This window comes from Carcharodon carcharias, chromosome 31 (assembly GCF_017639515.1).
Source record: "Carcharodon carcharias isolate sCarCar2 chromosome 31, sCarCar2.pri, whole genome shotgun sequence".
Lineage (NCBI taxonomy): Eukaryota > Metazoa > Chordata > Chondrichthyes > Lamniformes > Lamnidae > Carcharodon > Carcharodon carcharias.
Window position 1 is genome coordinate 23,261,885 of NC_054497.1, and position 26,126 is coordinate 23,288,010.

Genomic DNA, 26,126 nt, shown 5'->3' on the forward strand with positions numbered 1-26,126 from the left:
GGGAGAGCAAACAGACAGAGACCATGGTACATATTGGTACCAACAACATTGTTAGAAAGAGGATTGAGGTCCTGCAAGCAGGATTTAGGGAGCTAGGAAGCAGATTTAAAAAAAGGACCTCAAAGATAGTAATCTCAGGATTACTTCTGATGCCATGCGCCAGTGAGTATAGAAATAGGAGGTTAGTCCAGATGAATGCATGGCTCGAGAGATAATGCAGTAGGGAGGGCTTTAGATTTCTGGGACATTGGGACTGTTTCTGGGGGCGGTGGGACCTGTACAAGGCGGATGGGTTGTACCTGAACCAGAATGGGACCAACATCCTTGCGGGGAGGTTTGCTAGTGCTGTTGGGGTGTGTTTAAACTAACTCAGCAGGGGGATGGGATCCTGAGAGGAAGTTCAGCAGGGGGAGATGTACAGCCAAAATTAGAAGAGAGCAAGTGAGTCATAGAAATTATAGGCCAGTTAAGGCATAAGGGAGTGTGGCAAGGTTGGATGGTATTTATTTTAATGCAAGGAGTCTGACGAATAAGGCAGATGAGTTGAGGGCACAAATTAACACCTGGAAGTATAATGTCATTGCTGTCACAGAGACATGGTTGAGAGAGGGGCAGGATTGGCAGCTCAATATTCCAGGATATAAGGACTTCAGGCGAGACAGGGAAGGAGGTAAAAGAGGAGGGGGTATCGCACTATTGATCAAGGAATCAATTACAGCAGTAAGGAGGGATGACATCTTAGAAGGCTTCTCAAATGAAGCCATATGGGTAGAACTGAAAAGGACAGGGTAGGTAGGGAAAGTGGTTCAACAGGCATACAGGAGCAATCACATTGTTGGAAGTGTACTATAGGCCCTCAAACAGTCAGAGAGAAATAGAACAGCAGATATGCTGGCAAATTTCAGAGAAGTGTAAAAATAATAGGGTAGTAATAGTGGGGGAATTTCAACTTCCCCAATATTAACTGGGTTAGTCATAGTGTGATATGTTTAGAGGGAGCAGAATTATTAAAATGCATCCAGGAGAGCTTTTTAAGCCAGTATATAGAAGGTCCTACAAGAGGCAGTGGCGCACTGGTAATGCCACTGGACTCGTTATTCAGAGGCCCACGCACGAGTTCAAATCCCACTATGGCAGCTGGTGGAATTTAAATTCGATTAATAATTTGATTAAAAGCTAGTTTAATGGTGACCATGAAAGCATTGTCAATTGTTCTAAAAACCCATCTAGTTCACGAATGTCCTTCATTAGTACCCTGGTCTGGCCTGCATGTGACTCCAGACCCACAGCTATGTGGTTGACTCTTAAATGCCCTCTGAAATAGCCTAGCAAGCCACCCAGTTATATTGAGCTGCTATGAAGTCTAAAAGGAACAAAACCAGACAGACCATCCGGTATCAACCTAGTCACCAGAAATGACAATGGCACACCCAGCTCTGTCAACCCTGCAAAGTCCTCTTTACTGACATCTGGGTGCCAAAATTTGGAGAGCTGTCCTACAGACTAATCAAGCAACAGCCTGGTATAGTCATACTCACGGAATCATACCCTGCAGACAATGTCCCAGACACCACTATCACCAACCCACCAGAGCTGGCGGCACAGTGGTTTACAATCGGGAGCGAGTTGCCCTGGGAGTAAACGCTCATGGTATTCAGAACAAAATAAATGAATTAACGGCATAAATAGAGATAAATGGGTATGATCTTTTAGCTACTACGGAGATGAGGTTACAAGGAGATCAAAGCTGGGAACTAAATATTCAGGGGTATGTGACTTTTCAAAAGGACAGGTGGGAAGCAAAGGGTGGTGGGGTAGCTTTGTTAGTACGAGATGGAATAAGTATGATAGCAAGAAAGGATCTTGGATCAGAAGATGTAGAATCCATATGGATGGAGGTAACAAATAACAAGGGGAAGAAGACACTGGTGTGAGTAGTCTATAGGCCCCCTGACAGTAGCTATACTGTAGGACTGAGAATAAATCAGGAGATAATGAGGGCATGTAAAAAATGCAGTACATTAACCATGGGTGACTTTAATCTTCATGTATTTTGGGAAAATCAAATTGGCAGAGGTAGATACGAGCAAGAATTCAGTGTATTTAGAACAATAAGTTCTGAATCCAACCAGGGATCAGGCTATTTTGGATCTGGTAATGTGTAATGAGGCAGGTTTAAGGTGAGAAGAGAAAACTTTAGAGGAGGTGTGCGGGGCAAGTTTTTTATGCAGAGGGTAGTGAGTGTCTGGAATTCGCTGCCAGAGGAGGTGGTGGAAGTAGCTACGATAGTGGTGTTTAAGAGGCAACTTGACAAATACATGAATAGGATGGGAATAGAGGGATATGGACCCCGGAAGTGCAAAATGTTTTAGTTTGACAGGCAATGTGATCGGCGCAGGCTTGAAGGGCCGAAGGGCCTGTTCCTGTGCTGTATTTTTCTTTGTTCTTTGTTTAATAAACAATCTCAGAGTAAAGTAGGAAACAGTGATCATTATATGGTAGAATGTAGCATTTGGTTTGAGAGTGAGAAACTTGGGTCGCAAACAACTGTGCTAAACTTAAATAAGGGTAATTACAAAGGAATGAAGACAGAGTTTGCAGGAGTGGACTGGGGAAGCAGTTTAGCAGAAAAGACAGTTGATGAACAATGGTAGATGTTTAAGAAAATAGATCATGACTCTCAACAAAGATATATCCCAGTGAGGAAGGGGATAAACCAACCATGGTTAACCAAGGGACTTAAGGACAGTATCAAATTGAAAGAAAAAACATACAATGTGGCAAAGATTAGTAGTAAGCCAGAACATTGAGAACGTTTTAAAAACCAACAAAAGATGACCAAAAAATAAGAGGGAGAAAATAAACTTTGAGGATAAATGAGCAAGTAATATAAAAACAGACAGCAAGAGCATCTTTAAATATATAAAAAGGAAGAGAAATGCCAAAGTGAACATAGGCTCTTTCAAGAATGAAGCTGGGGAAATAATAATGGGGAACCAGGAAATGGCAGAGGAGTTGAATAAATACTTTGCTTCAGTCTTCACAGTAGAATATACTAATAGCATTCCAAAAATACTAAATAATCTAGGGGCAAAAGTGTGTGGGGGTGGGGGGTGGCGGTGAGGGCAGGAAATAAATACAATAACTATCACTAGAGGGAAAAAGTAACAGGGGAACTAATGGGGACAAAGGTCGATGGGTTGCATCCTGGGATGTTAAGCGAAGTAGCTGCAGAGATAGTGGATGCACTGGTAGTAATCTTCCAAGAATCCTTAGATTCTAGAGACGTCCCAGAGGATTGGAGAACAATGTAACACCCTTATTCAAAAAGGGAGGGAGACAAAAAACAGTTAACTGTAGCCACATAGCTGAACACCTGTCATTGGGAAAACTTTGGAGTCTATTATAAAGGATATAATAGCAGAGCATTTAGAAATACATAATCTAAACAAGCAGAGCCAGCATGGCTTCATGAAAGGGAAATGATGCCTAGCAAATTTATTAGAATTCTTTGAGGAGGTAACAAACAGGATAGATAAAGGGGAACTAGTTGACGTAATATATTTGGATTTCCAAAAGGTGTTCAATAAGGTACCGCACGTAAGACTACTTAATAAGATGAGTCCATGGTATTGGAGATAGTATATTAGCATGGATAGAGGATTGGCTAACTACTAGAAGTCAGAGAGTTGGGATAAGGGGGTCATCTTCAGGATTGCAACCTGTAACTAGTGGAGAGCCACAGAGATCATAGAAAATAGGAGCGGAGTAGGCCATTCGGCCCTTCGAGCCTGCTCCGCCATTCATTATGATCATGGCTGATCATCCAACTCAATAGCCTGCTCCCGCTTTCTCCCCATATCCTTTGATCCCTTTCACCCCAAGAGCTATATCTAACTCCTTCTTGAAAACATACAATGTTTTGGCCTCTACTACTTTCTGTGGTAGTGAATTCCACAGGCTCACCACTCTGGGTGAAGAAATTTCTCCTCATCTCAGTCTTAAATGGTCTACCCCGTATCCTCAGACTGTGATCCCTGGTTCTGGACTCCCCCACCATCGGGAACATCCTTCCTGCACCTACCCTGTATAGCCCTGTTAGAGTTTTATAGGTTTCTATGAGATCCCCCCTCTTGTGAACTCCAGCGAATATAATTCTAACCGACTCAATCTCTCTTCATATGTCAGTCCTGCCATCCCAGTAATCAGTCTGGTAAACCTTTGCTGCACTCCCTCTATAGCAAGAACATCCTTCCTCGGATAAGGATACCGAAACTGCACACAATATTCCAGGTGTGGTCTCACCAAGGCCCTGTATAATTGCAGCAAGACATCCTTGCTCCTGTACTCTAATCCTCTCGCTATGAAGGCCAACATACTACTTGCCTTCTTTACCGCCTGCTGCACCTGCATGCTTACCTTCAGCGACTGGTGTATGAAGACATCTAGGTCTTGTTGCACATTCCCCTCTCTCAATGTATAGCCAGTCAGATAATAACCTGCCTTCCTGTTTTTGCTACCAAAATGGATAAGCTCACATTTATCCACATTATACTGCATCAGCCATGCATTTGCCCACTCACTCAGCTTATCCAAATCACACTGAAGCATCTCTGCATCCTCCTCACAACTCACCCTCCCACCCAGCTTTGTGTCATCTGCAAATTTGGAGATATTACATTTAGTTCCCTCATGTAAATCATTTAATATATATTGTGAATAGCTGGGGTCCCAGCACCAATCCCTGCAGTACCCCACTAGTCACTGCCTGCCATTCAGGAAAAGACCCATTTATTCCTACTCTTTGTTTCCTGTCTGCCAACCCTATAAAATATATTAATGACTTAGATGAGGGACGTGAATGTACTATCGCCAAGTTTGCGGGTGACACAAAAATATGTGGGCAAGCAAGTGGTGAGGATGATACGAGGAGTCTACAGAGGGATATAGACAGGTTAAGTGAGTGGGCAAAAACTTGGCAGATGGAACATAATTTGGGAAAATGTGAGGTTATGCAATTTGGCCAGAAGAATAGAGGAGCTGTATATTATTTAAGTGGAGAAAGACTGCAGAAGGCTGCAGAACAGAGGGATTTGGGAGTCCTTGTGCCTGAATCCCAAAAAGCTAGCATCCAAGTTCAACAGGGAATAGGGAAAGCAAATGGAATGTTGGCTTTTATGTCAAAGGGAATGGAGTATAAAAATAGGGAAGTCTTGCTAAAACTATACTAGGCACTAGTTAGACCACATCTAGAATACTGTGAATAATTTTGGTCCCCTTATCTAAGGAAAAGATATACTGGCATTGGAGGCAGTCCAGAGAAGGTTCACTATGTTGATCCCGGGTATGGAGGGATTTTATGTGGAGAGGCTGAGTAGGTTGGACCTGTACTCATTGGAGTATAGAAGAATGAGAGACGACCTTATTGAAACATATAAGATTCTTAGGGGACTTGACAGGGTAGATGCTGAGAGGTTGTTTTCCCTTGTGGGAAGGTCTAGGACCAGAGGGCATAATCCCGGAGTAAGGGGGTGCCCATTTAAAACAGTGATGAGGAGGAATTTTTCTTCTCTCAGAAAGTAGTCAATCTGTGGAATTCTTTATCACAAAGGGTTGTAGAGGCTGGGTCGTTAAGTATATTCAAGGATGAGATAGACAGATTTTTAATTAGTAAGAGAATCAAGGGTTTTGAGGAAAAGGTAGGAAAGTAGAGTTGAGGGTTATCAGATCATCCATGATCTCATTGAATGGCAGTGCAGACTCAATGGGCTGAATGGCCTACTTCTGCTCCGACATGTTATGGTCTTATGGAGTATTCAGTATTGACTCTGGACCCCATTAAGTCTCTTGGCATCAGGCCAAAACTGAGAACGGAAACCTCCTGCTGGTTACCACCTACTGTCCCCCCTCAGCTGATGAATCAGTACTATCCCATATTGAACACCTCTTGGGGGAAGCACTGAGAGTGGCAAAAGCACAGAATGTACTCTGGGCAGGGGACTTCAATACTTTAATGTGCACCACTAAGAGTGGCGTGGTAGCACCACTACTGAACGAGCTAGCCAAATCCTAAAAGGAGTCCTCTAGTAGCTACTAGACTGGGTCTTTGGCAGGTAGTAGGGGAACCAACAAGCAGGAAAAACCTACTTGACCTGGTCCTCACTAATCTACATGCGGCAGATGCATCTGTCCATTACAGTATTGTTGGAGTGACCCACCATACAGTCCCCGTGGAGACGAACATACCCTCCATGGTGTTGTGTGGCACTACCACTGTGCTAAATGGGATAGATTTCAAACAGATTCAGCAAGTCAAAACTGGGCAACCCTGAGGTGCTGTGGGCCATCATCAGCAGCAGGATTGTAGTACAACCACAATCTGTAACCTCATGGCCTGACATATCCCCCACATTACCATTACCATCAAGACAGGGGATCAACACTGGTTCAGCAGGAGGGCGTGCCAGGAGCAGCACCATGCACACCTGAAGATAAGGGATCAACCTGGTGAAGCTACAACCCAGGGCTACTTGCATGCCAAACAGCGGAAGCAGCATCGATAGACAGACATAAGTGGTCCCACAACTAACGGGTCAGATCTAAGCTCTGCAGTCCTGCCACAACAGAGGTGGACAATTAAACAGCTAACTGGAGGAGGGAGTTTCACAAATATCCCCATCCGCAATGATGGGGCAACACAGCACATCAGTGCAAAAGACAAGGCTGAAGCATTTGCAGCCATCTTCAGCCAGAATTGCTGAGTGGATGATCCATCTCTGCTTCCTCCTAAGTTCCCCAGCATCACAGGTGCCTAAGTTCAGCCAATTTAGTTCACTCCACACAATATCAAGAAATGGTTGAAGGTACTGGATACTACAATGGGCCCTGACAACATTCCGGCAATAGTAGACTTGTGCTCCAGAACTAGCCTTGGCCCTAGCCAAGCTGTTCCAGTACAGCTACTACACTGGCATCTACCCGGCAATGTAGAAAATTGCCCAGGAGGTCCTGTCCACAAAAAGCAAGACAAATCCAACCCAGCCAATTACCCCCCCCCATCAGTCTACTCTCAGCCATCAGCAAAGTGATGGAAAGTGTTGGCGACAGTGCTATCAAGCGGCACTTACTCAGCAATAACCTACTCACTGACCTCAGTTTGGGTTCCACCAGGACCGCTCAGCTCCTGACCTCATTACAGCCTTGGTCCAAACATGTACAAAAGAGCTGAACTCCAGAGGTGAGGTGAGAGTGACTGCCCTTGACATCAAGCATTTGACTGAGTACAGCATCAAGGAGCCCTAGTAAAGCTGAAGTCAATGGGAATCGGGGGGGATGTTCTCCATTGGTCAGAGTCGGACCATGCACAAAGGAAGATGGTTGTGGTTGTCGGAGCTCAATCATTTCGGTTCCACGACATCACTGCAGGAGTTCCTCAGGGTACTGTCCTGGGTCCAACCATCTTCGCTGCTTCATCAATGACCTTCCTTCCATTGTAAGGTCAGAAGTCGGGATGTTTGCTGATGATTGGTGCTGAAAATTGTGAATCCATGACTTCCCAGATACTGAAGTAGTTCGTGTCCATATGCAGCAAGACCCGGACAATATTCAGACTTGGGCTGACAAGTGGCAAGTAACATTCATGCCATACAAGTGCCAGGCAATGACCATCTCCAAAAAGAGAGAATCTAAGTATCTCCCCATGACATTCAATGGCATTAACATTGCTGAATCCCCAAAATTAATATCTTGGGGGTTACCATTGACCAGAAACTGAACTGGACCAGCCATATAAATACTGTGGCTACAAGACCAAGTCAGAGGATGGAAATTCTGTGGAGCGTAACTCACCTCCTGACTCCCCAAAGCCTGTCCACCATCTACAAGGCACAAGTCAGGATAGACTACACTCCACTTGCCTGGATGAGTGCAGCTTCAACAACGTTCAAGAAGCTCGACACTATCTAGGACAAAGCAGGACAAAGATGGGTTCCACTTAATTGACACCCCATCCACTACCTGAAAAAAAAATGTTCACTCCCTTGAGCACCAATGCACACTGGCAGCCGTGTGTACCATCTACAAAATTCACGACAGCAACTCAAAAGGCTCTTTCAACAGCGCCTTCCAACCCATCACAACTACCACCTAAAAGGACAATGGCAGCAGATGCATGAGAACACCACCACCTGCAAGTTCCCCTCAAAGTCACTCACCATCCTGACTTGGAACTGTATTGCCGTTCCTCCACGGTTGCCGGGGCAAAATCCTGGAACTCCCTTAACAGCACTGTGGGTGTACCTACACCACATGGACTGCAGCAACTCAAGGCAGCACAACATCACCTTAAGGGAAATTAGGGATGGGCAATAAATGCTGACCTCGCCAGAGATGCCTTCATCCCATGAACTAATTTTAAAAAGTCACGCTCCTCATCCCTTTCTCCATAGGCCTGCATTTATTTTCCTTCAGGTGCTTCTGTAATTCATTTTGAGAGCCATGATCGATTCTGCCTCCACTATTCTTTCGGGTAGTGCATCCCAGATCGTAGCCACGGTTTGCGTTTTTAAGTTTTTCTTTTGTTTGTTTTGCTAATCATTTTAAATCAGTCCCCTCTGGTTCTGACTTCTGCCAATGGGAATAATTTCTCTCTATCTACTCTGATTAGATCCCTCATGATTTTGAACACCTCAATCAAATTTGCCCTCAACCTGCTATTCCCAAAGGAGGATAATTTCACTTGTCCAGGCTGTCCACACAACTGAGGTTGTGAAGTCATCCCAGGAAACATTCTTACCAAGCTTTTCTGGACCTTCTCTAAAGCCTTCACATGCTTCCTAAAATGTGGCTCCCGGAATTGGGGCAAACCAGTGTTTTATAAACGCTCATCTTGTGTTGTAATGTTCAGAGTGTGAGAAATAAAGTGGGGGAATTAGAAGTTGTTCTGCCACAAGAAAATCTTAAAATTATTTGGACAACAGCAACTCGGCTGCAAACTGGACAGAATGGAAGTAACCATTGTTTGGAATATTCTTAGGAGGACACCAATAAGCAAGAAATGGGTGGGCTTAAGAAAGAAGGCATTCCAGAGGGTTAATGGATGGCATGGTGTGATAGAAACAGTCCGGGTCCAGTGATCGAGGGGTTAGAATAAAAGGACAGAAAAATAAGATTAAATGCAAGAGATTTAGAACAGTGGACAGGATAAGCTTTTTTTTGTCACAGAGTTGCGAGGATGTGGTTGGAGTCCATGCCGTTATTTGAAGGAAAAGGAGATAAACAGATGTGGAAACAGAGCAGGCACATGGGGCTAGAAATGACTGTTCATGTGGGTGATAAACACCAACATAGATTGGGGTGAATGGCCTGATTCAATGTTACAATTTCCATGTAATTTTGTTTCTAACCATGTAACATCTGACCTTGGAGTGTTTAGCTGTGTATCATTTCATAGTTTGATGGCACTGCCCAGAATGAGAACATGCAGCATCCCTTAAATTAATGAGTTTGAAAAAAAAACACACAACATTCAGAAACCGATGGTTTTTCCTGTTCCATAGTGTACATACCAATTAACACTAACACTTTGAGCCAGAGTTTGAACTGCAGCATCTTTTGTTTTCCTGTCTTTCTGAACAAGGCTTCACCACAGCAGCCTATTGGGTTGGTACTGACTCCAACACGTGAACTTGCCATTCAGATCGAAGGGCAGGCCAAGGAGCTGATGATGGGTCTGCCCAACATGAGAACTGCGCTGCTGGTCGGGGGAATGCCTTTACCCCCGCAGCTCCACCGCCTCAAACAAAGCATTAAGGTAAGATGTGCAGTCTCCAGCTTGTTTTATCAATGATCTGTTCAGAGATATTTTGATTTGTATAGTAGTCTCTTTCAGTTTTCCCCTCCTTGTCACCCCTCTCCTGAAAAAAACTAACTCTGGTTAGGGTGGGGTTTCACAGTGCCAGCTGCCTTCATGGCCAATCCTCCTGATGAGACTGGACAATAATTATAAACAGGCTGTTGAACTGCTTATCCGAACCTAATCCTGTTTTCTGTCCGGATTTTGTAGTCATTGTCTCTGCCAGGGATGAGCAACAAATGCTGGCCTTGCCGATGACACCCATGAATGGATAAAAGAGGGAATCATTGGATCAGGAGCGCTAACTGATTTTTTTTTTTTTTAGTTATTTGTTTTCCTTTTCCCTAGCTGAGACTGCTGAAACCAACTGCAGCCCTGGCTGAGATCTGCTAACAGTCCGGCCTGTATGGCTCAGTCCTACCCTGGTCCATTTGCCTATGACACCATTGGGATTTTTGTTTGCATTGTTTTCGGATGTATGGTCTACTATTTAAAGGGCACAGTGCCACAGCATTGGCCAATAAGAGTCTCACTTTAATATTGCTACTTGTGTCCTGTGAGGGAACCATGTAACAGTGCCTGCTATTTCCGTAGTGTTATCTGTTACTAACAGTGAGTTCCTTTGCACATGTGTAGACAGTGATTATTTCAGAATGATTTCTTTCTTAGCATTCTAGCTAGTACAAAAAGTGAAAGGTGGTTCCTCCAGGGTTCAAAACATGGGATGCCACTGTCTTCCTACTGCCGCTGAACCATCTCTTCGCCACCAGCCTCCTCCCCTAACACAGCAATCTAACGACAGCAGCAACAATTTCAAAATCTTCTCCTTTTAAGATGCTCCTTAAAGTCTATCGCTTTCACCAATAACACCTTCAATGTAGCAAAAATGGCACTTCACCAGAGCTGAGGTAAAAACAGAAAATACTAGAAATACTCAGCAAGTCAGGCAGCATCGGTGGATAGAGAAACAGAGTGAACATTTCAAGTCCGTGACTTTCCATCAGATCAGAGGGTGCTGTCCTTAGAGCGGAGAAGTTTAGGATAAGATTTGATAGAGGTATTCAATATCATGAATGGTTTTGATTGAGTAAATAAGAAGAAATTATTTCCAGTGATAGAAGAGCCAGGAACCAGAGGGCATAGATTTAACTGGTAAAAGGATCAGAGGCATGATGAGACTTTTTTTATACTCAGCAATTTATAATAATCTGGAACGCGCTGCCTGAAAGGGTGGCGGAAGCAGATTCAATAGTAACTTTCAATATGGAATTGAATCAGTACATGAAAGGGGAAAATTGCAAGGCTATGGGGAAAGAGCAGTGGACTGGGACTAATTAGATAGCTCTTTCAATGAGCCATCATAGGAGTGATGTCCTCCTCCTGTGCTGTATGATTCTATGAAATTCTGAAACTGAAATTTGATGTCCTGTTCTCTGGATTACTTAAATAGTGAAGTAGCCACCACACTGTCCATTTAAGGTTTATTTTGTGTACTTCAGCTGTGTAATAAACACTTGGAAAGTGAAGTTTTAATCCATACCTACCAACTAAGATATTGTATGTACCGGATGATAGACATTTATTTTAATGTGACATTTGTTTCCTGTCATGCTAGGGTGTAACATCTGGCTATTACTTTTAACCACAAGGCATATATCAGAAAGGCCTGCATTTCTATAGCATCATTCCTGACTTTGGAATGTCCTTAAGCCCTCCACAGCCAATGAAGCACTTTTGAAGTGTAGTCACTGTTGTAATGTAGGAAACATGGCAGCCAATTTGCACACAGCAACTTCTCACCAAACAGCAAGGAGAGAAGGACCAGATAATATGCTCTTAGTGATATTGGTTAAGGAATAAACAATGCCCAAAACGTGAGGAAGCCCTTGGTCTGGATTTTGTGCTCAAGTCTTTAACCCATGACCTTCTAATTCAAGAGGCAAAGGCACATACTTCTTATGACTCTTCGCATTCAGTCCTCCCAGTGCCAGGTAGCACTGCTTCTCCTGCAAAATCTGTCTCCCAGCTTTGTTTCAACCAACCCTACTACTCAATTGTAAGATCACACTTTTGAACATGCAGGGAGATTTTCAGTAAATGAAAACCCCATCTTGTGGCAGTTACTGGTGTGAGTGGGACTGTGACAGGGAATCACTCACTCGACAGTGGGAAATTCTATTGAGGGGTCATCTGCATGGGTGACAAGGAAAGGCAATAGCCTACTGTTGAGTGTTTAAGATTTGAAAATCCAATAGGAGATGTTTGTGCCTCTCTTTGAATAGAACACGTATCATACATACTGATTGTAATATATTAATCAAATTCTCTTACTACTTCAGGATGATTCTGTAGAACAACCCAAGCTTCCTTTCTAAACAAACAACTCCAGCCAGCCCCAAACTCATTTGTCTTGTTTTCACCTCCAACACCAAGTATTGGATGAATCTCTCCATCTCAACAATGGACACCACATACCCTGTTGCTTCCTCTAACCTCTTTTTTTTTCTCCTCCCTCCCCCAGTTCTCACACGCTTGCTGACACTTCACCATTCTAGGACTTCTCCCCTCAGCTTCCCCTTTAGTCCTAAACAAGTTTATCTCCACCAGATTGAACCATCCTGACTGAACTCCTCAACACACAACTGGCCCAATGCTCTCTCATGTTGTCAGTCGGTCCTTCTTTTCAGACTGTAACCCATCACGCACCACACCAGACTGCCTCTCCTCTGAATGCCCGCCCTGCAGCCTATCATCATCTGTTTGAGTTTAATGGGACGTTTTGGTTTTATTCAACAGGTTATTATAGCAACCCCAGGGCGGCTGCTGGAAATTCTGAAGCAAGAAGCCGTCAGCCTGTGCAGAGTGCGGACTGTGGTGGTGGATGAGGTAAGTGCTAATTAGGAAGTCTCCCTTTTAAAAATCATCTGAATTCAAGACTGCGACCAAGACTCAAACCAGCCCTGTTGGAGGAAGTGCTTTCTACCTCATTTCCCAGTTAGAATGAGTTTGACCAGTATCAGTTCCCTTCCCTGTGGCCATGGCCTACAAATTCAAAACTCAGAGCAGCTACTTGGTGACAATGTCAAGTGCAGTATGAGTACTCGATTCCAGGATTGGTCCAGTTAGAGGGAATATTATTCTGAACGTAACCTGCCCTGAGAGTGTTTGATGTGCAGTGTAGAAGGAGCCTTAAACACACGGAAGTTTCAAGGTGGAAATAGGATTTTCAGCTGGACCAGCCCATGTCCGTTTTTACACACCAGCAAACAGTTGTAATCCAATGCCTTGTATTCCTTCAACTTTTTCTCTTTTAGTCACCCATTCAATCTAATCTTCAATGTTGTCAGTTTATGCCTCAACTGACTCTGGAAGCTCTTTCTGTAAAGATGTTTCTCCTGTACTTTGTTCTAAATGTTTTACATTTAATCCTGTATTCTTATTCTTAACTTCTCAACTACTGGAAAGAGTCTGCTTCTATCTACCTTGTCCCATCCTTTCATAGTTTGAAATATTTCTATCATATTTGGCCAGGATTCCTGTTTCTGTACACCAGCTGGTCACTCCTGCTGAAAAATGCATTTGTGAAGGCTTATGAACAAGGAGCAGGAGTAGGCCATTCTGCCCCTCGAACCTGCTCTGCCATTTAATAAGATCATAGCTGATCTGGTAGTAACCTGAAATCTGCATCCCGCTTATCCCCGATAACCTATCACCCCCTTGCTTAACAAGAATCTATCCACCTCTGCCTTAAGAATATTGAAAGACTCTGCTTCCATCGCCTTTTCAGGAAGACTGTTCCAAAGACTCACGACCCTCTGAGAGGCCCTCAGGATTAGACTTGGCTGTGAAGCCCCACACAGCTAAATTGCCTGCCAATGCCTTCACTGTAGGTTCAGACAAAACGTATGACCACTAAGGTGACAGGCAGCAATGCCCTGGGCCCCATCAGTGACAGGATTGAGCATCTTCAGAACAGGAGCTAATTTTATTACATTAACCTGCACAGAGGCAGGGAGGCTTTATGTTCTATCTGTTGACTGAAGCTTCTCAGTGAGGCTTTTTTGGAAGCAGCTCCTAACCCTGTGACCTCTACCACCTATAAGGAGACATGAGCAGCAGACACACAGGATCAGCCGCACCTCCATTTTCCCCAACTTCTTGGAGCAATATTGCTGGCCTTGCCACCAATGCCCATATCCCAAAACTCAATAACTAGTGTGCATGTTGCAACATTGCTTACGATAAACCTAAAAGGTGTTTTTTTTTCTTGTTGAGGTTGACACCATGTTGAAGATGGGATTCCAGCAGCAGGTGTTGGATATTCTAGAGAAAATGCCTGAGGAACATCAAACGATTCTGGTCTCTGCCACCATCCCAGCAGGTATTGAGCAGCTGGCCACCCAGTTCCTACAGGACCCAGTCAGGATCACAGTCGGAGAGATGAACCAGCCTTGTTCCAATGTCCGTCAGATTATCCTGTGGGTGGAGGAACCATCCAAGAAGAAGAAACTGTTTGAGATTCTGAATGCAAGTAGAATTGAAGCTTTCTGTATGAATGTGAAGTAGAACCTCTCCAAGTCACCCCAATAGTGGGGCAGGGTCTGATGGAGTGGAACTGGCTTGTATTCAACAAGATGACAGAGCAGGGCAGAGAGACTCCATCATGGATAGGTTAGGAGCTGTGGAACTGAACCATTGTTAACAGCAAGGCCCTGGGTTCAAAAGTCATGGGTTCAACAGAATGAACTGGTCACGCTGACATTAGTAATTTCTTGTTCCTTAGGCAGCTCCTCGGGAATCGAGGATGATTTGCTTCCACTCCAGTTTGATGGGTTCTCAGATGCCTGATTAGTCCAATGCGTGATCTGCATACTCTACCCTATATGGGGCAGGTGGTGCTTGAAGGGTTGGGTGGATGAGTTGTTGGGAGGTTTGTGCGCTCCTTCTGATGTCTTGACTTCATTTCTGCACATTCTCAACAAAGTCTCTCGATACGCTCGATGCTTTACCAAATGAGTCTTCTCAATTTCGGGCGGTCACAAGCTAGGGTCTCCCTTCATGGATGCTTTGAGGACATCCCTAAAGCTTTTCCTGGGGAGTCTCTGCTGCAACTGGGTTCCAAGTAGAACAGTTGCTTCAGTAGTCATTGGTAATATGCAAGTTCTGAATTAGCATCAGTGCCTCTGGGATAAGGAGGGGCATGGAGACAAATGTAGAGAATCAGACAGAGTTACTGCTCACTCTGGTGGCACCTACTGAAAGGGGTATGAATGTGTGGGGACAGTTTAGGGTGAGGACAATTTAGGCTGCATTGTGATGCACCCACAGTTAAATAACTCACTTACCCACTTGAAAAAGTATCATTTGAGTGAGGCACTGGAGGTCCATTTTGGACTGCAGGGATCAGAATCTTCAGGGTTGAAGGGAGCGAGAAGAGAAGAGAGTGAGTGGAGATGAGGGTCCACTTAAACTGCTCAACCTCTGTATTAAATAAACACTTTCTAATCCATTTTCTATTTGTTCCACTCATGTAGGACAGCAAGCTCTTCCACCCGCCTGTGCTGGTGTTTGTGGATTGCAGACTGGGAGCTGATCTACTGTCGAATGCCGTGCAGACGATCACAGGCCTGAAAACAGTGGCCATTCACTCGGACAAGGCGCAGTGTGAACGGAATCAGATTCTGCAGGTAAAAGGCTGATGGAAACCAATGAGTGAGTACGTAGATTAGCCTAGCGTCTTACTGAATCATACAGCACAAAGTTCCAAGCATCCACCTGTATTCTGTACCATTCCAGACCAGGGCAGCATTTGGAATACCGCAGCTGGGATCAGTATCCCTGGGTTCAGGAAAGTTAATTCTCCTAGCTGCATTTCAGCTGAACGACACTTTAGGGTGTGACGCCTGCTGTGGTCTAAGACCCTGCCCACACTTGTCTAGGTTCACATCTTAACAACAACTTGCATTTATATAGTGATTTTAACATAATAAAACAGGTGAAGTCACTACACAGGAGCAAAATTTGCCGTCCAACCACATTATATGATTTAGGGCAGAAGGTCAGAAGCTTTCTCAAAGGGGTAAGTTTTAAGAAATGTTTTAATGGACAAATGAGGGCAGAGAGGTCTATGGAAGGAATTCCAGGGCTTAGGGCCTTGGCTGTTGAAGGCAAGGCCACCAATGGTGTGGAATTAAAATCAGGAAAATTCCAAGAGGCCAGAATTAGAGAAGCACAGAGATTCCAGCATTGTGGGAGTGGAGGAGATTACAGAGGTAGGGAGGGGAAAGGCCATGGTGGAACTTGAAACTAGGATGAGAATTTTAAAATCGAGGTGTTACTTAACTGGAAGCCAGTGTAGGTTAGCGAGCATAGGGGTGATGGATGAACAGAACTTGATACAAGTAAAGATATGGGCAACAGAGTTTTGGACGACCACAAGATTCCAGAGGATAGAATGCGGAAGGCCAGCAAGAAGTGCATTGATATTGTCAGGTCTAGAGGTAGCAAAGGCAAGGATGAGGGGTTAGGTAGCAGATCATCTGAGGCAGGGCAGAGGTGGAAATAGGCAATCTTGGCGAACAGCTAATTGAATGAAGTACTAAAAAGAAAAACTCTCATTTCTGTTGTGCACTTCATAACCTCAGGATGCCCCAAAGCACTTTATTGCTAATGAAGTATTTTGAGCTGCAGTCACTGTTTTAATGCAGGAAACATGGGAACGAAATGCACACAGGAAGATCTCACAAACAGCAATGGTATAAATGATCAGATAAGGAATGTTGATTGAGGGATAAATATTGGCCAGAATACCAGGAAAAACTCCTTTGCTCTCCAATGAAGTAGTGTCATGGAATCTTTTACATCCGCTTGAGGGTAAGCTGGGCCTCTGACCTTATAGCGCAATCTCAGTACTGTGCTGGAGTGTCAACTTAGATAATGTGGTCAAGTCTTTAGATTGTCCTTTGACCCCATGATCTTCTGATTCAGAGGAGCGAGTGCTTACTGCTGCTACCACAGCTGGAGGGTTGTCAATGCTCATCAGTCCGTATCCATCAGTGAGAGATCCTACTGAAACCCTAAGACAGTCAATGAGAAACCAGCCCAGCAAGTTTCACCGCCTTTTAACTTCTGGGTGGGGCCAACATGTAAATGAGCAGACTTATTAAATTCAGTTTTTCAATTTAGTGAGATCTGAACTCTGCCTCCAGTGCCATAACCACAGCACCATCCCAAGTTTGATGGGAGTGTGCCAATATTTGCAGGAAATAAATTGCATGACAGAGTCACCTGAGGAACAAAAAAAAAGCAAGTTGCTGCGTTCCAACTGTGTCCCAGGTCAAGCTGATCAGCTTCACTCCGCTGTGGAAGCTGAGCCTTGGAACAAGCCATTTTGGCACTTGGCTGACTGCAAATCTTAGCACCCCCATCAACAGTTCAAAGAGCAGCAAGGCTCAGTCGTGTCCATATCTGGATGGGTGGTGGGTGTGTATATTAAAAAAAAAATGGAGAAGGAAGCACTGGTGGGGGAGGGGGAAATTTTCCCATCTCTTCATTACTCCAAAGCCTGTTTATGCTGTCCTTTTGCCAGGGTCTGCTTCAAGGTGACTATGAGGTTGTAGTCAGCACAGGAGTCCTCGGCAGAGGGCTGGACCTTGTCAACGTCAAACTGGTTGTGAACTTTGACATGCCTTCTACCATGGACGAATATGTGCATCAGGTAGGGAAGTTTTACTGTGTGAATTCTTCATCTCTTTTCACTGCCTTCTGCTGCTGTCCCATACTGTGAAATGCACAGCCATCACAATGCGGTATGAGGCCATTCACTCTAACCAGTCCGTGTCGATGCAATTGGGTTGAGTGGTACTCATGTTAAATTATTATAGTTGATGCCATTTGAAGTGTTTATTTTCCTGATTCAATTCCCCTTTGAGTGCTTCAGCTTCCTCCGTATTTGCTTTTCTAGCGCCTAAGTCCTATGTTCCTTTGAAAGGTGGCAGCCAATTTGCACACAGCAAGATCTCTCAAACAGCAATGTGATAATGAGCAGATAATCTGTTTTTGTGATGTTGATTGATGGATAAATATTGGCCCAGACACCGGGGATAACTCCCCTGCTCTTCTTCAAAGCAATGTCATTGGATCTTTTATATTCACCTGAAAGACCAGATAGGTTTAATGTCTTACCTGAAAGACTTCATCTCCAACAGCATTCGCTCAGCATTGCCCTTGAATGTTGGCCTAGATTTTTATGCTGAGCTTTCTAGAGTGGGACTTGAATTCACTTTATGACTCGGGGACAAAAATTCTACCAACTGAGCCGTGCGCAACTAAATAGGGGTAAATCTTTGAATGAAACAGCAACACCATCATCAGGCATGCTGTTATGTGGTTTTGGTAAATCCCACAGCTAAAGTCCCAGACCATGGCTAAGTGTTGCTCTAATTCAAGTTGTACACGCTTGTTTTTCCAGGTGGGGAGAGCAGGGCGGTTGGGCCACCGAGGAACAGCCATCACCTTTGTGAATAATAACAGCAGCAGGCATTTCCTGGAATTGGTGAAGCGGGTGAAGCCAACGGGTACACTGCTGCCACCCCAGCTCCTCAACTCGCCGTACTTGAATGAGCAGCAACGCAGAGAGCAGCTGAGGAACAAGCAGCGAGCTCAGCAAGACATGGTGACTGGGAAGAGTCTGATGGATATCATCAGGAAGCACGACCGCAGTGTGCTGCAGAAACGATAAGTTGTGACCTGTGGTGAGAGGACAGGCTGGGCTCCTGGCTAACAGCAGCCTGTCTGCTGGCTTTTGTTTTCCACTGCCTCCTCCAATGTTACTTTTGCCTGAGTATAGACCATAAGAGTGAGGCATGGGGGTCATGCATATCTCATTGCAAGAAGCTGGTTAGAGGGCTTTGAATTTAAAAGATGAAGCTTTTCAAGTATTCTGTATGAAGTGTGTAAACCTGTCTATTTCTGTAAATATATTTTTGATCATTTGTAAACTGGCTCTGTTTGTCTCAATGGCAAAGATTGGTAGTGTTGGGCATCTTTCCGTTCACCATCAGAATCTGTCCACAGGAGGGATGTGGGCAGTCTGTGTGTATTTGTTTGTGTAACAACTGACCTCACTTGAGGGCTGTGTTGCATCTTGGAGCTCGAGTCTGAGCAGAGCTGTACATGCACGAATGGAAATGTACACCCAAAAGTCCTCTGATTTGAGTGGTGGGTTTGCTGCAGGGATCCTTCACAAGAACATCCTCGAGTGCAATGCACAACTACCATCTATAGCCTTGAGCCTGCCAAACAGCTATGAGATGGGCTCCAGGGCTACACATAGACAATAGCCTGTTGTGGACAAGTACAGCAAGTGGATAAGAAGCCAGCCTATGAGGTTATCGTGTCTAATGGCTTTTTTCCCCCTTTTGTATTCACAAAGCTGAAGAATTGGATGCTTTCTATTTCAGGCATCCAGTGACCTGTTAACATCAATCATGTGTTTGCTAGGGTAGAATGTGGTATTGTTACACACAAAGTAAATGCTTTCTCTCCTTTCTAACTATGTGCCTCACCATCTCTGAAGTGACTGCTATTATACCATTTCTCCATCCTGTGACCTCTCTGAATGTGGTTGACGGTTCAGTGCTGAATTAGGAGCAGTTTTGTGCTGCTGATAAGAACATGGGAACAAGAGTAGGCCATTCAGCCCATCGAGCCTGCTCGGCCATTCAATTAGATCATGGCTGATCATCTACTTCAATACCACTTTCCCACATCATGGTACATGGCCAAGAACAACTAGGTCAGGAGGGCTCAAACCCATTTCATTTTGGTTGTTTATCTCAAAAAGAGGAAACTTTTATCTTATCTGCATGAGATTGCATTGAATCTAGATCAGTTGATGATAGGTGTGGCCACTATTGGTAAGCAATGAATAATAATCTATCCCTTTTTCTGATTTTCTCCTTCCATCCATCTATCCCTCCATTCTCTTTTTCTATCTGTCTATCTATCCCAATCTCCATGTCTCTATCTCTTGGCCTCTAACTCACAGTCTCCATATCTTTCCTTTTTAATTATATTAATAAAAAGATCATGGTACTGCTTCAATTGTAGCAGGTGAAACACTCAGCCACGTGAAACCTCTGTTGCACAGTTTGAAAAAGTAACAAATAATCAAAATGGCCCCTAAGCTGCTTTACATGTGAAGTTCAGAAACAGGAACTATAATATAATCAGACAAAAAAGGATATTGAGCCATTAGGACAAGCTTGGTCAAAGCGAGAACTTTTAAGGAGCAGCTGAAAGGATAGTGATTATGTTACTGGGCTAGTTAATCCATAAACTAGGACGAATGGCCCGAGACATGTTCAATCCCATCATGGCTGCTGGGGAATTTAAATTGAGGTAGTAAAATAAATCTGGAATTAGAAAAATAGTATCAATGCCCTGGAGTATAAGCCAGGGCCTCTTGTTACTTGTCCAGTGATGTTACCACTAGGCTATCGTCTCCTCATAAAGTTAGGGAGGGGCAATAAATGCCGGCCTTGCCAATGACAGTCACATCCCATGAATGAATAAATAAATAGAGGTGATGAGTTTTAGCTAGGGCATCCTCAAGCTTTGGGCAAGGAATGCTTTTTTTTTAAGCTAGCTTTCAAAAATATATTTTTTAATTGTGCAAGCCAGAGGCTGAGCTCCAGATGATGAGCACACCTATAGAGCTGAGTTACCGCGAAGAGGTATCATCATCACCAGCTTTCTCTCAATTTGAGGATGACGTCCATTCAGAGTCGCGAGTATCTGTCATAACTGAGCAGGCCGATTCATCAACCACAGATCTTGGGTACATGGGGCAGGACATTCCATGAGGCAATGGGATCTAGAGCACAGGATTTGCTTTCTTTCCTTGTTTGCCCTTGCTCTGCCTGATCATTAAGACATTGTGACTCAAAGCATGATGCAGCTTGATGGACAAGTTGTCACCTGAATGATTGGTAACAAGTTCTTCAAGTCATTAATGTCAATGCTGCTGCACTTCAAGGAGAGCTTCAGAGTGTCTGTGAACCATTTTCTTTGTGCTTCTCTGGAACTTTGGCCATTTGAGAGTTGAGTAAATGGGACTTGGTGGGGAGATGCTATTTGGACATCCAGACACAGTGCCCAGTCCATTGAAGTTGATTATTCAGGAGTTTAGCCTGAATGCTTGTGGAGCTGGCTTCAAGAAGTTCACTTGCATTTGTTCAATGGTTCTCCCACTGAATCCGGAGAATGCGGTGGAGACATTGTTGATGGAATTTCTTTTTTATGTGTCGCTGATACACAGTCCAGGTCTCACTGCAGTACAGAAGTGTGATGACGACAACTGCTCTGTACTCTAGGACTTTTGTTGACTTGTGGAGGTCTTTGCTGTCAAAACACTCACACTCATTGCCGTAGTTTGTAGAAGGCTAGGCTTCCAGTATTGGATCTCCTCATCAATGGTGACCTTTTCAGAGAGGTGGCTGCCAAGGTGTGGGCTCAACATATTCCAGAGTCTGTATCAGATCTCCCTCTCAAGACAGTTACAAAAGAGGCACCATGGGAGCAGGCCTAACACACCAGCAGGCAGATCCTGGTTAAGAGTGCGGCACCGATCAAAAATAACCAGATAGTTGTGGAGATCATTTCTTCGATCTAATAATATATTAAAAGTTTTGCAAATAATGTGTATTTCCTGTCTACTTATTTTTAACTCCTGTCATGTTGATAAACACTTCTGTGTCACCATCCATCATGGAAAATCAACATTTGTTTGTCACTCTGTAATGAGTAACTTCCTAACAATATGACACTTGTGCCTCCCCATAGGCCTGCTCACAATTTTCTTTGACCTGTTTCTGTTGTGCCTATGGCTACTATGCTGCTTGCTTTATATACGATCCACTACAGTGCTTGATCATAGTGTACCAGGCCCCACTCAAACTTCTCACAGACTTGTGTTCCTCTATCTCGCTCCACTTGAGATTTTTCACTCCTGCTCCTCCTGGGCCAACATAAAGCCAGTTTAGGCCTTCTCATATAGCTGCTTGTTTTCTCCCACACTTGATCCTTTCTGCCATATCCCCGATTACTCTTTCCTCCACAGCCTCTTACTTCATACTTACTTCTCTGCTTACTGCACTTTCTTTACCAATTGCTTCCTCTTCTGCATAGACTCACTCCAATTGTTCCTCTGCCCTGCCCTATTCCTGGTATTTCAATCCAACACAGGTTCAGCCGTGGCTCAGGTGGTAGCATGCTTGCCTCTGAGACACAAGGTTCTGGGTTTTTTTGAGCACAAAAAATCAAGGCTGACACTCCAGTGCAGTGCTGGAATGCTGCACTGCCGGAGGTGCCATCTTTTGGATAGATGTTAAACTGAGACCCTATCTGACTGTTCAGATTGATGTAAAAGGTAAAGGAAAAATACTGTGATGCTGGAAATCTGAAACAAAAACAAAAAATGCTGCATGGCTGATCTGATAATCATCAACTCCACTTTCCTGCCTTTACCCCATAACCCTTGAGTCCCTTACTGATTAAAAATCTGTCTATCTCAGCCTTGAATATACTTAACGACCCAGTCTCTACAGCCCTCTGTGGTAAAGAATTCCACAGATTAACTAGCTGCTGAGAGAAGAAATTTCTCCTCATCTCCGTCTCAAATGGGTGACCCTTTACTCTGAGATTATGCCCTCTGGTCCTGGACCCTCCCACAAGGGAAAACAACCTCTCAGCAAATACCCTGTCAAGTCCCCTAAGAATCTTATATGTTTCAATAAGATTGCCTCTCATTCTCCTAAACTCCATTGAGTACAGGCCCAACCTACTCAACCTCTCCTCATAAGAAAATCACTCCATACCCGGGATCAACATAGTGAACCTTCTCTGGACTGCCTCCAATGCCAGTATATCTTTTCCTTAGATAAGGGGACCAAAACTGTTCACAGCATTCTAGGTGTGGTTTAACTAGTGCCTTGTATAGTTTTAGCAAGACTTCCCTATTTTTATATTCCATTCCCTTTGAAATAAAGACCAACATTCCACTTGCCTTCCCTATTCCCTGTTGAACTTGGATGCTAGCTTTTTGCATGCATGAGGACTCCCAAATCCCTCTGTGCTGCAGTTTTCTGTAGTCTTTCTCCATTTAAATAATATTCAGCTTCTCTATTCTTCCTGTTAAAGTGCACAACCTCATTATATTGCATCTGCCAAATTTTTGCCCACCCACTTAACCTGTCTATATCCCTCTGTAGACTTTGTGTCATCCTCACCACTTGCCTTCCCACCTATTTTTGTGTCATCCACAAACCTGGTGATAGTATATTCACTTCCCTCATCCAAGTCGTTAATATATATTGTAAATAATTGTGGCCCCGGCATTGATTCCTTTGGCACTCCACTAGTTACAGGTTGCCATTCTGAAAATGCCCCCCTTATCCCAATTCTGTGTCCTATTAGCCAATCCTCTATCCCTGCTACCCCCAACTTCGTGGGCTCTTATCTTATTAAGTAGTTTTATGTGCGGTACCTTATTAGCTGCCTTTTGGAAATCCAAATATATTACACCAATTGGTTCCCCTTTATCTACCCTTCTTGTTGACAAAGAATTCTAATAAATTTGTCAGGAATGATTTCCCCATCATGAAGCCATGCTGATTCTGCTTGATTATGTATTTCTAAATCCTCTGCTATTATATCCTTTATAATAGAGTCTAACACTTTACCCAATGACAGAAATTAAGCTAACTGGCCTATAGTTACCTGTTTTTTGTCTCCCTCCCTTTTTCAATAAGGGTGTTACATTGACAGTTTTCCAATCCTTTGGGACTTTTCCAAAATCTAAGGAATCTTGGAAGATTACTACCAGTGCATCCACTATCTCTGTAGCTACTTCCTTTAATATCCTAGGATGCAACCCATCAGGTCCAGGGGACTTATCGGCCTTCAGCCCCATTAGTTTCCCTGGTACTTTTTCTCCCATGATAGTTATTGTATTTATTTCCTCCACCTACCCTTTGCCCCTTGATTATTTAGCATTTTTGGAATGCAATTAGTGTCCTCTACTGTGAAGACTGAAGCAAAATATTTATTCAAAATATTATATCTGCCATTTCCTGGTTCCCCATTATTTCCCCAGCCTCATTCTCTAAGGGGCCTATGTTCACTTTGACCTCTCTCTTCCTTTTTATATGTTTAAAGAAGCTCTTACTGTCCGTTTTTATATTACTTGCTAGTTTACCCTCAAAGATTATTTTCTCCCTCTTTATTTTTTTTGGTCATCTTTTGTTGGTTTTTGAAACTTTCCCAATCCTCTGGCTTACCGCTAATCTTTGCCACATTATATGTTTTTTCTTTCAATTTGATACTGTCCTTAACTCCCTTGGTTAGCCATGGTTGGTTTATCCCCTTCCTCAAATCCTTCTTCCTCACTGGGATATCTCTTTGTTGTGAGTCATGAACTATTTTCTTAAATGTCTGCCATTGTTCATCAACTATCTTTTCTGCTAAACTCCTTTACCAGTCCACTCCAGCCAACTCTACCCTCATACCTTTGTAATTACCCTTATTTAAGTTTAGCACACCAAGTTTCCGACCTAAATTTCTCACTCTCAAACTGAATGCTACATTCTACCGTATTATAGTCACTGTTTCCCAGGGGATCTTTTCCTCAGATGATTTATTAAACCTGCCTCATTGCATATTACCAGATCCAAAAGCCTGATTCCTGGTTGGATCCACACTTATTGTTCTAGGAAACTGTCCGAAATACACTCTGTGGATTCTTGCTCTTGACTACCTCTGCCAATTTGATTTTCCCAATCTAATGAAGATTAAAGTCACCCATGATTAACGTGCTGCCTTTTTTTACATGCCCCCATTATCTCCTGATTTATTCCCTGTCCTACATTATAGCTACTGTTTGGGGGCCTACAGCATCATCTTCCCCTGCTATTTCTTACCTCCATCCATATGGATTCTACATCTTCCTATCCAAGATCATTTCTTGCTATCGTACTTATTCCATCTCATACTAACAAAGCTACCCCACCACCCTTTCCTTCCTGCCTGTCCTTTTGAAAAGTCACATACCCCTGAAGATTTAGTTCCCAGCTTTGATCTCCTTGTAACCATGTCTCCGTAATGGCTATAAGATCATACCCGTTAACCTCTATTTGTTCTGTTAATTCATTTATTTTGTTCCGAATACTACATGCATTTATGTAAAGAGCCATTTATTTTGGTGCTATACCATTTTTTCCCCCCTTTGACCCTATTTGCTGCTTTTATTTATGTTTGTACGCTCTGTCTCTTCCTGTCACACTTTGGGAATCATTACCTAAGTCTTTGCCCTGCAATGCCGCCATCTCCTTTTTGCTTTGTAAGCCTATGTATCCCCTCTCAAAACCCTCCCCACCCCCATCTATTTAGTTTAAAGCCCTCTCCACAGCCCTAGTTATTCGATTCACGAGGACACTGGTCCCAGCTCAGTTCAAATGAAGCCCGTCCCACCGGACAACTCCCCTCTACCCCAGTACTGGTGCCAGTGCCCCATGAACTGAAACCCATTCTCCCACACTAACGCATTTAATCCCTTGACTTTATTTATCCTATGCCAGTTTGCCCCTGGCTCAGGTTGTAATCCCGAGATTATTACCTTGGAGATTCCGCTTTTTAATTTAGCTCCTAATTGTTCAAATGCTTTCAGCAGAATCTCCTTTCTGGTCCTATCAATGTCATTGGTACCAATGTGGATGACAACAACTAAAAAAACTTACACATTTCCTATCACACTGTTAATAACAAGCCTTTTTTTTAAAACCAAATTGCATGTCCTCTGACTCATCGTGAATTCTGTAATATGAAATCTGTGAACAGTGCATGGTCCTGTCTCTGGGTGTAAAGGCTGAACAATTTGGTGATAATGCCACTTTTCACTCAGCAGAAACTGTAAAACCAAAGTCTGACAAATTTGTTCTCTTAAAGAGATCCTAAATGGTGGCCACCCACTTTGTGAAGTGCACTGTCAGGCGTTCCCATCTCCCTATATCAAAAACAAAATGCTACAGATGCTGGAAATCTGAAATAAAACCACAAAATGCTGGAAATACTCAGTAGTTAACATTTCAGGTCAGTAATGTTTTGTCAGAGCAGATCTGAGAAAAAGTCATTGATGTAAAATGTTAAATCTGTTTTTTCTCTCTCCACAGATATTGCCTGATCTGTTGAGCATTTCCAGCATTTTCTGTTTTGTTTT

General features: G+C 43.5%; 1 protein-coding gene across 2 annotated transcripts in view; it reads left to right on the top strand.

The window, feature by feature from the left end:
• The window catches only part of ddx59 (DEAD (Asp-Glu-Ala-Asp) box polypeptide 59), a 30,674-nt gene extending 11,822 nt beyond the window's left edge, over window positions 1-18,852 (top strand). For both annotated transcript variants that reach the window (XM_041177792.1, XM_041177790.1), the window contains exons 3-8: window positions 9,638-9,811; window positions 12,650-12,739; window positions 14,129-14,380; window positions 15,388-15,540; window positions 17,442-17,570; window positions 18,324-18,852. In XM_041177792.1, the coding sequence (XP_041033726.1) occupies window positions 9,638-9,811; window positions 12,650-12,739; window positions 14,129-14,380; window positions 15,388-15,540; window positions 17,442-17,570; window positions 18,324-18,593 (1,068 nt within the window). In that variant the 3' untranslated portion in view covers window positions 18,594-18,852. The remainder of the gene's footprint in view (window positions 1-9,637; window positions 9,812-12,649; window positions 12,740-14,128; window positions 14,381-15,387; window positions 15,541-17,441; window positions 17,571-18,323) is intronic.
• The last annotated feature ends 7,274 nt before the right edge of the window (window positions 18,853-26,126 follow it).